At 31.8% G+C, this 10,676-nt stretch overlaps 1 protein-coding gene across 1 annotated transcript; it reads left to right on the top strand.

The window, feature by feature from the left end:
* Window positions 1-6,963: 6,963 nt before the first annotated feature.
* Window positions 6,964-9,115, top strand: LOC145326986 (uncharacterized). Its single transcript, XM_080170459.1, has 2 exons — window positions 6,964-7,362; window positions 8,188-9,115. Exons 1-2 carry the CDS (start codon window positions 7,291-7,293, stop codon window positions 8,617-8,619), a joined length of 504 nt encoding a protein of 167 aa, XP_080026585.1. The 5' UTR covers window positions 6,964-7,290; the 3' UTR covers window positions 8,620-9,115.
* The last annotated feature ends 1,561 nt before the right edge of the window (window positions 9,116-10,676 follow it).

The following is a 10,676-nucleotide window of genomic DNA, read 5'->3' as shown; positions in this document are numbered from 1 at the left end:
GATGGCACTGAAAAATTGATTATTATGATTTACAGTCAAATGTTTATATTAATTTGTAAAAACGTTTTTTTATTAAGAAATAAAAGTTAAATAGACTACAATATAAATCTTATAAACTAATAATGTGTGTAATGATTAAAGTCAGTAGCAAAGTTATGAGAAATTAATAATGATAATTTTATATCCTTTCATTAGGTTTCATCAGAATGGATAATAATTCAAAATATTTTTATAAAAATCAGATGTATGCTTCAAACAGTAACTATAATTGTCTTGAAATTACATTTAATTTTAAAATATTCCCATTTTGAAAAGTGGTGGAATAACAATAAAAATTCAGCGCGGCAATTGCTCAATATAGGCCTCTAGGCCCACTGCCTATTTTAGACCTTCAAATACCTCGATTCCTCTCTTTTATTATTTTCTCTATGGTGTGAAGGTCATGCTACAAAAACCATATTTTTCGTGTTTGGGTGTACGTACATATATTAATCAAAGCACAATTGCCCCTTATCCCTTTTTCCCTTAAGTAAAATAAGGGTTACAGTGTACACATAATATAATATGAATAAGAAATAACGCCCCCCCCCCCCCTACCCAATATAGTTGTTTGATTGAGTATAGATTAATTCTGTATTGTGTTGGATATGTTGAAACCGGTTTGTGGCCATTTCCCTCTCCCCTTTATGGCCTGAAAATGGGGAACACTTTCACTTTCATGAAAAATCTTAAAAATGGTTTCAATAAGTGGGCTCGTATTAACCCCTTAGCTGACGATAACGTGAACAGTCTTAAATAATTTATTTTAAAAATGTTTTTTTTTTATTTTCATTTGGGGTTTATGGTTTTTAGTGTCGTTTTTTACGATTGTAATAAGTTTTTTTTGTATTCATGTGATATTAATGAAATTTCATACAGAGACTACCAACTACTTTAACTAGCTATGTTTAAAATTTCATCGATCTACATTGAAAGGCCAACGAGTTAACGACACTCAAAGACAATCAACATTTTTTATTTAATAGTATAAAAAAAGACTTTTTTAAATGTAGTACCTACGGACAAAGATTGCATAATTAAAGAGATTTAAACGTAAAAATCGATCATGAAGCATGAAAAAACTGCGATTGTCATTTGTCTAAAGAATCTACACAAAAAATTTCAGACTCCTATCTTTATTTTATTTTATTTTTTTGCACAAAAAGTTAACGTTAATTTTGTGAAAGGAAAAAAATAATTGATCCGAAATTTAAACGAAAAACCTACGGACAAAGATTACATAACTATAGGGGTTTAAACGTAAAAATCGGGCACAAAGCATAATAGAACTGCGATTCTTATTTGCCTAAGGAATCTACACAAAAAATTCAGACTCCTTTCTTTAATTTTAGTGGGTTTTTTTGCACAAAAGTTAATGTAAATTTTGTTACAGGAAAAAAGTAATTGATCCGAAATTTAAACCTAGTAAATGAAAGCTAGCATAAATCCTGCCATGTGGGTCTGCCCCCAACCCCTTACCCCTTACCAATAAATGAGGTCCATATTAGCAACCTAACTATACAACATGTTCTAATTGGTACCCAAACTTTTATAACCATTAGTAAAAATTGGTTTGTAAATTACATTTGGTACCCAAAGTTTTATAACCATTTGTAAACATTGGACTGTAAATTACACTCGGTACCCAAAGTTTCATAACCTTTAGTAAACATTGGACTGTAAATTACATTTGGTACCCAAAGTTTTATAAACCTATATGGCTATATCCGCTAGATTATAATTGGTTCTCTGCCATACTGAAATGCATCATATTACAGACAATTTGGCACAAATATTGTAAGTAATTTAATGGCTTTAGAATCGTTTTCACGTTGTTTTTAAAAGCGAAGCTTTTCTATAATTAGGGTCGGTCCGTCCGTACGTCCGTCCGTCTGTCCGTCTGTAACGGATAGCTTTTTTCGTTAATTTAGGCATGTTAGAATTGTCCTAGCGATTTCAAATTTTGCATGGTGATTCCTTTAATAGTTAGGTACGATTTAGAAAGCGTAGCAACTCTATAATCATCACCAAAATGTCCGTACGTCCATTTTAAATATGTTGATTTTTTAACTTTTTTAACAACAATTTTTTTGTGATCTAATCATCCGATTAATCTGATTTTTGGTATATTGATTCCTGGGACAACAAAGCATAATGTAATAAGCGAAGCAACTCTATAATCAAGTCCTAAAAATGTAAGTATGTCCATAAACATTATCCTGAATCAAGCAGTTTTTCAACAAATTAACTTACAATTTTGCTTTGACTCTTATACATATATATTATGCTTATTCAGTTCTGACACTATACAAGTGTTAATGTCCGTTTGTCTTATCGTTTCAGAGCTTCGCTTTTATGGATGTTGTCATCCTTGTTATGTTAAAAATTGTCCAATTTAACAATACTTTTCAACAAATATTATTAGTAATTTAATGGCTATAGAATAACGTCTTTTAATCCTTTTTTACATGGTCTTTACGTTAAAACCATCCAATTTAACGATACTTTTTATAAAAATATTTTTAGTAATTTAATAACTATAGTATAACGTTTTTTTTAAATAGTTTTTTACATCATGTTTACGTTAAAACCGTCCAATTTAACAATACTTTTTAACAAATATTGTTAGCAATATAATGGCTATAGAATAACCGTTATTTTAATAAATTTTTTACATTGTTTTTACGTTACAAACCATCCAATTTAACAATACTTTTTAACAAATATTGTTAGTAATTTAATGGCTATAGAATAACGTTTTTCACTTCGTTTTTAAGTTTTTAACTCTTGTATTTCTATTTTAATATCTGCGGACAGCTGTCTATAATACGATGTGATAAATAACTATTCCAGTAAGGCTTCCAAACCGATTTATATCCGCTGGATAAGAAACTGTTCTAAGCCATATTGAAAAAGTCATGTATAGCATTGTATTACAGACATTTTCCCACAATTACTAAAATAAAAATCCTAAAGAATAATGTCAGTTTTTTTAGCACAGGCCTTCGGCCATTTGGAGCCCACAAAACTGGTTTTAATTGTATAATTTTCCATTTTAATATCCGTGGACAGCTGTCTATAATACAATGCAATAAATAACTATTCCAGTATGACTTCCAAACCAATTTATTTCCGCTGGATAAGAACCGGTTCTAAGCCATACTGAAAAATCATGTTTAGCTTCATATTAAAGTCAAATTTCCACATTTTTCCACGATTACTAAAATAAAAATCATAAATAATAATGTCAGTTTTTTTTTTATCACAGGCCTTTATTACAAAACTGGTTTTAATCTTATAATTTTCCATTTTAATATCCGCAGACAGCTGTCTATAATACAATGCAATAAATAACTATTCCAGTATGGCTTCAAACTGATTTATATCCGATGGATTAGAACTGGCTCTAAGCAATACTGAAAAATCATTTTTAGCTTCGTATTACAGTCAAATTTCCACGATTATTAAAATAAAAATCATAAAATTAATGTTAATTTTTTTACCACGGGCCTTAGGCACATCAGGGCCTACAAAACTGGTTTTATTTGTATATTTTTTCATTATAAATAACTGTGGAAAGCTGTCTATAATACAATACGATAAATATATATTCCAGTATAGCTTCAAACCGATTTATATCAGATGGATTAGAACTGGCTCTAAGCAATACTGAAAAATCATGTTTAGCTTCGTTTTACAGTCAAATTTCCAATTATTAAAATAGAAATCATAAAATAATGTTTAATTTTTTAGCATGGGTCTTAGGCACCTCAGGGCAAACAAAACTGGTTTTATTTGTATATTTTTTTTATTCTAAATAACTGCGGAAAGCTGTCTATAATACCTATAAATACCTATTCCAGTATGGCTTCCAAACAGATTTATATCCGCTGGATTAGAACCGGCTCTATGCAATACTGAAAAATAATGTTTAGCTTGGTATTACAGAAAATTTCAACAATTATTAAAATAAAAATCATAAAATTAATGTTAAATTTTTTAGCATGGGCCTTAGGCACCTCAGGGCCCACAAAACTGGTTTTATTTGTATATTTTTTCATTCTAAATTACCGCGAAAAGCTGTCTATAATACAATGTGATAAATACCTATTCCAGTATGGCTTCCAAACCGATTTATATCCGCTGGATTAGAACCGGCTATATGCAATACCGAAAAATAATGTTTAGCTTGGTATAACAATCAGATTTCCACAATTATTAAAATAAAAATCATAAAATTAATGCTAATTTTTTTACCATGGGCCTTAGGCACCTCAGGGCCCACAAAACTGGTTTTATTTGTATATGTTTTCATTCTAAATAACCGTGGAAAACTGTCTATAATATGATGCGATAAATTGATTAATTTAAGCATGTTAGAATTGTCCTATAATTTTCAAACTATGGATTTCCAGCCAAAAAATTGTTGATCAACAGTGCAGTTACTCTTTAATTTATTTGCCTTGTGGCTTTTCTTGGATGTAATTATATATATAGGTTTACAATTCAAATATTATGCTTATTTTATTCTAAAATCTTTTTATCATTTTTAGTCTTTTAAAATCGCTAGGATTTGTAGTTGCACTTAAAAAAAGAGCGAATAATGAGATTTTCCTTTTATTATTGTTATTATCATAAACCGGTTAGAAGATATATTTTTCATGTCAGATATACTTTATCTACAACCAGTTGTTTTATAGAGATTTTTATAAATTACGTCGTCATATTTATAATTACATATTGTACTAATTGTAATTTTAGCCCTTCTTTTTGTTACAGTTTTCAGGGTGGCCGAATTATACTTAAAAATTCATTAATACAATAGAGGGAGGGGACTTTGAACTGTAATTTATACTGGTATCAAAACATTTATATATTTCATATGTTATTTCTATATATGCTCAAAAAATTTCATTGAGATTTGATTGGTTGGTCCAAGCCAGCAGTGTCCAAATATTAAAACAAATTATTGTAATCCACAGAAGGGAAAATTTTGTTTATCATTATTGGAAATGTATACCAGTGTATCCCCTTATCCCTTATAAATAATGTGAAAACTTTGATATAATATCTCTCAGAGTGTCTCCTAAATTTAGATTTCCATTTTTTGGGGAAGCTTCATAAAGGTCCCTATCTCTATTTATTACGCGGGTAAGTAGATGGTAAACATACATAAAAGCAAAGCAATAAACTCAAAAGAAATGACAAACGTGAAACGACCAATAACTCTTGTATAGTGTCAGAACTTAATAAGCATAAAATTAATTTGTGAGTCTAAACAAAACTGTACATAAATTTGTAGTAAAATTGCGAAAATAGATACAGTAAAAGGACATACTTTCATTAATTATTACGATATGATTATAGAGATGCCTCGCTTATTATATTGTACCTTGCTGTCCTTGTAATCATTATTCCAAACATCAGATTAATATAAAAATTTTAAAATAAACGTACGAACTTTCTTATAACGATGATAGAGTAGCTACGCTTTCTAAATCATACCCTGTTATAGAAAAATAGCATACAAAGTTTGAAATTGATAGGCTAATTTTAACATCGACACAACTTGAATTAAATGGCGAAATTTTAATTTTCAAGTCGACGACAACCCTATCTTATTCTAGTTGAGTTTTCCTAATTAACCCCCCCCCCCCCAAACTGTTTACTACATGATTAATTTCAGATTTCCGGAGAACAAGGGGGAGGAGTCTAAAATTATCTCTTTTTTTTCTGGAATATTCTTTCACCTGGAGTTGAGGCAAAAAAGGGTGTAATCAGGGACCTTAAGGGATAAGACATCGGATGATAAAATTTATTTACATTCCCAATGCTGATTAACAAAATCACCCCATCAGAAGACTAAAAGATTGGTTATCTAATTGGAACACTAGTTTGGCATAAAAAAAATTAGTTCAGGGGTTTTTCCTCTTTTTCTGGTGGATAAATCATAAGAATTTTCAACCCCGGTATAGTAGGTTAATGCCATGCAGGTTTTCTATGCATCTTGAAAAAGGGGAAAGGAGTTCTGTGCTTATTAGGTACTTTGAAGGAAAGGACCAGTCTTTTTCTATTTCTCAATTGAGATAATTTGGTGGCAACAGCCAAATCAAAACAATTATAAATTAGTTTCCTCAAAAAATATCAAATGTTATTAGTACGTTTTTTTTTAAAAGTTTGTATTTTTAACTGTTCCTTTATTTATTCTTTAAGGAAATTAAAAGCACATAAATTGTCAAACAACGAAATTAATTCGAAAAAAAATCACAAAGTTACCTCTCTATTTGCTCCAAAATACTATTTTAGATTTATTTTGGTTATACCTTAGTCCTGATAATTTCTTATAAATTCTGCACCTGTTTGTCATAGAGTTTTCTAGAAGTTTCTTTACATCCCAATAGTTTCAATATTTATTTTTTCAGAGCTATAGGTATAGGACAGAAAACAATTTATCAAATGGGCACAGGCAGATACATAAGATTTAATGCCAATGCATATGTGCAATGGATATATTGACATTTTTTGTCATTTTATATTGCTAATATGGACATAATTTATTGGCCAATTCGACCATTCATCCAGAAGGAGGGGAGATGATTGGGTAAAGATGGTGTATGGGGGAAAACATTATTTTAGCCAGCTAAGGGTGTCAATTTATTAGGGTACATGAAAATCCGTTGCATTATTAATATATTGATTATTATTGCACTTTTCCCCGCAATTATTGTAGTGTGTGTCACCTATATGAATGGTTCTAATTGGATTCAAACCATGATACATTTATATTTTCAGCAATTTTAAATAAAATTAATTATCCCTATATTCGTGCATAAATGATATATATATAATTTTATTTTGGAATTTCCAACAACACTTGAACCCCCTTCCATTTTTTTTTAACCTATGATGAAATCAAAGATATTTCCGATTTATGATCTCACCCCTTTTTACAATGCATCCCCAATCGTATTGTTTATCTTTAACTGTTGTTACTCCCCCTCCCCCCCTCATATATTCTCGACCCTACCCCAAATAATATAAAGATAAAAGAATTCTCAGAAATATCCAGTTATTACCAAAACTTGAAGCGAGACGGGTCATCCTTAGTGACCTATTTAAAAACAGCTCTATTTATTAATTAGTTTATAACCATTTTGGTTATCTTTGTGACATATAAAAGTTTCTGTGCAAACTTTTATTAATCTTTATTTGTTGACTGCTATTTCTTTTTAAAGAACTAGCTTTAATTGAATGGCTATATACTCCAGTTTTGTTGCTGCATCTAAATCTAAAAGACTGGCTAGCGCCAAAAAAGTTGGAGAGGTGAGAAAATTTTATTTATTTTTATATTTTAGTCCTAATTAAATATTAGTGCCTGCGCTCCTAGCTTCTAGGAGCTCTGTTTTCGATAGAGTAAGGATAGTAGGAAATAGTCTAAAACCAAACTTAGATAGCCTAAAATCATCCAAGTACTTTCATTAAGGATCTTATAGTCTGTTCAGTAGTTTTAGAAATCTTTTTACAATAGGAAGACTGCTGGCACGTTTTTAAAATTCTGCTAAAATATGCAAACTATAGATTTATCTTATTTAATTCTTATGGCCTATTGATTTTGACTAAAACTAAGGTTCTTTGGATATTTACGAGATCTTGTTAAACAAACATTTTTAATAAAATTGATAATAATAATAAAATTTTAATTGTACAAATTTACGTAGATGACGTCTACTTTGCAATTTAAAAATTAATTGCAATATCAATCATTATACATTTTGTCGCAAATTTGAGTTTGATTAATACTTGTTTTGATTTTCCTTAAAGCAAAACGTTTTCATTTTCGTATTAATTTTAAATTAAAAGAATTCATAAAAACAATCCTTTCTATTAAAATATAGAAATATAGGTGGTTCCCGACAATTTTCCATGTCGAGAACATTACCCCCCCCCCCCTCCCCAATTTTAAAAATATTGAAAACAAGAACGGTGGGGGGTCATTTTTGTTTCTTTAAACCTGTTTAGGTTATATTAGGTACTAGGTAGTCTTGCAGGGTTATGGTATTATCAATTTTACAATATATATGAGAGAAACTGCCATTAATTTTATGAAACTTCATTTGCCTACCTCAAGTTAATTTTCTTTTATTTCAGGACGAGAACTGTAACTTCTGTGCAGACTTTGTTTATGATCCTCCCGAAGCCGAGGAAGAGCAGGTCTCTCCACGCGCGCCATCCCGTGCCTCCACGGTCAACCTCCAGTTCCCCTACAACGGCTGCAAGCAGCAGTTGATCACCACCAATGGTGTCCTCACGGACTGCATCACAAGATCTCGCAACTTCAGCAGCCGCCAGTCCAATTATGAGGACGGCACGGCCCCCAAAAGAAAATCTTCACTGGACCCCTACTTGCCAAGCTTTGGTGTTCAGCAGCCGGCGGTAGTTCAGGCTACACCGGAGGACGGCGAAAGCGGTGGACGTCTTCGCAGGCACAGCAGCGCCAACGAGATGACCCACTTCCGAAGCCGCAGCTATGCCAACGGCTGGGTGGTCATCGACGTCAAGTCAAGAGCTATGTCGGGATAGCTAGCACGCCCGGCCTCAAGCGCGTCGCCCCAGTCCCAAATCAAGTCAGCAATGCGCCGCCATCTGGAAATGAACCAGAAAGTGGCGGGCTTTGCCGCCACGGCGGGGCCAAGGTCTAATATTGACTTATCTTCTGTGAAGAAAATGTACAGATGTATTATTCAAGATGATTATGTTATTGTTGATACAAAATAAGTTTAGAAAATATATATATCATGGGACGAATATTTCAAATAAATAATAGTTATTTCTCGCATCGTATTATAAACGGCTTTATAAAAGGCACCGGCTAAAAAAACTGGTTTTAATTTTATGATTGTACATTTTTAAAACATTTCCACCAAAAACATGTTTTTTCTTCTTTATATGACTTATCGTTATAATTGTTATTTTGAAATTTCTTGTTATATTTTGTGATCTTTGATTTGTTTGGGTTTTTTGATTGAGACACCTCATATGAAAATTACAATTTTATTACAATAAATTTTAAATGTAAGTTTGCACTTTTTTACTCAGTACATCTACTTTATAACAAAAGGGTTGTCCGTTAGGATATATAAGTTAGAAGAAATTTTAATGTTAGGGAGAGATTTGACAGACGAACATTAACCCTTGTAGAGTGTCAGAATTGAATATTCAAAATATAAATATACAAGTTTGGACAAAATTATACGTAAATTTGTTGCAAAATACAAAATTCTACAAAATTCAAAATACAGAATTCTAACATGCTAACATTTTTAGGTCTTGATTATATAGAAGCTTTAATTATAATGTTGTACCTTATTATAATAGGAATCAGTACTCCAAAAATCAGATCAATCGGATGATTATATGGCATAAACAATTGCTGTTAGTTAAAACATGTTTAAAATGGACGTGCGGACATTCTGGTAATGATTAGAGTTGCTACGCTTTCTAATTAGTACCTAACTAGTAACTACTACAGGAATCAGATCTTCGCTTTTATAAATGTTGTCATCCTTGTTTTACATTAATTAGCCCCGTCATTTTTCTTTGAGAAAGTTTCACAGAAAACGTGACTACGTATTAATTGACAATTTAGAGTAAGTTAAGAATATTTCTCGTATTCATTTGAATCCGGTGGACAGGAACTGGTTCTCTTCTATACGAAAAAACTATGTCTAGCATCGTATTATAACCAGCTTTCTACGAATATAAAAATGTACAGTCATAAGATTAAAACCATTTTTTTAGCCCGTGCCTTCGGCACCTCGGGGCTAAAAAAAACTGGTTTTAATCTTAAAACTGTACATTCTTTATCCGCGGAAAGGTGTTTATAATACGATGCGAGAAATAACTATTAAAGCTTGTCCATACCTGTCAACTCAAGGATGGAGGGGACATTGGACTGTAATTTACACTAATATCCAAAGTTTTATAATCACTTTGGCTAAAAAATTTTGGACACCTAAATCAAATTCTGATCGGTTAGTTCCAGTTTAGGTGTATAGAAATAGAATTTTTTTTACCCCCCGCCCCCCCCCCCCAAATTTTTACCCAGGGGGTAAAATTTGCTTGTGGGGGGGGGGGGGGTAATTATCCCCCCCGTGAAATCTGTTAGCAGGGGTAAAATTTGTTTACCCCCCCAAAAAATTTACCCCCGGGGTAAAATTTTTTTGGGGGGGTAATTTGATAATGTATTAATATTCAGTAGTAAAAATGCTTAGTGATTTTTTATTTTGGGGGGGGTATTTCCCCCCTAAAATTGTTTGGGGGGGGGGTAAATACCCCCTCCTAAATGGTTGGGGGTGCCTACGGAAATTTTAAATGGGAGGGGTAAACTGAAAAATATTTTGGGGGTGCCTACGGCACCCCCAAATTCGTTTGGGAGGGGGGGGGTTTATCACCCTGAAGGATTTATATGAATTCAACCCAGGTCTTATCCCTTAAGATCCCTGGGTCTAGATGGATAAAATGTACAAAACACACATTTGATTAATGACCAATACCAAACATTGGTATGTTTTACAGTTAGGAGGTTGAAAATATTTTTTTCTGAAAAGCAGAAATATAATCTAAGATGTAGTATATAT

Source organism: Acartia tonsa, chromosome 8 (genome assembly GCF_053477335.1).
Source record: "Acartia tonsa isolate MP-2025a chromosome 8, ASM5347733v1, whole genome shotgun sequence".
Classification (NCBI taxonomy): domain Eukaryota; kingdom Metazoa; phylum Arthropoda; class Copepoda; order Calanoida; family Acartiidae; genus Acartia; species Acartia tonsa.
Note: the sequence above shows the minus strand (reverse complement) of the source record. Positions and strands in the feature narration are given on the sequence as shown.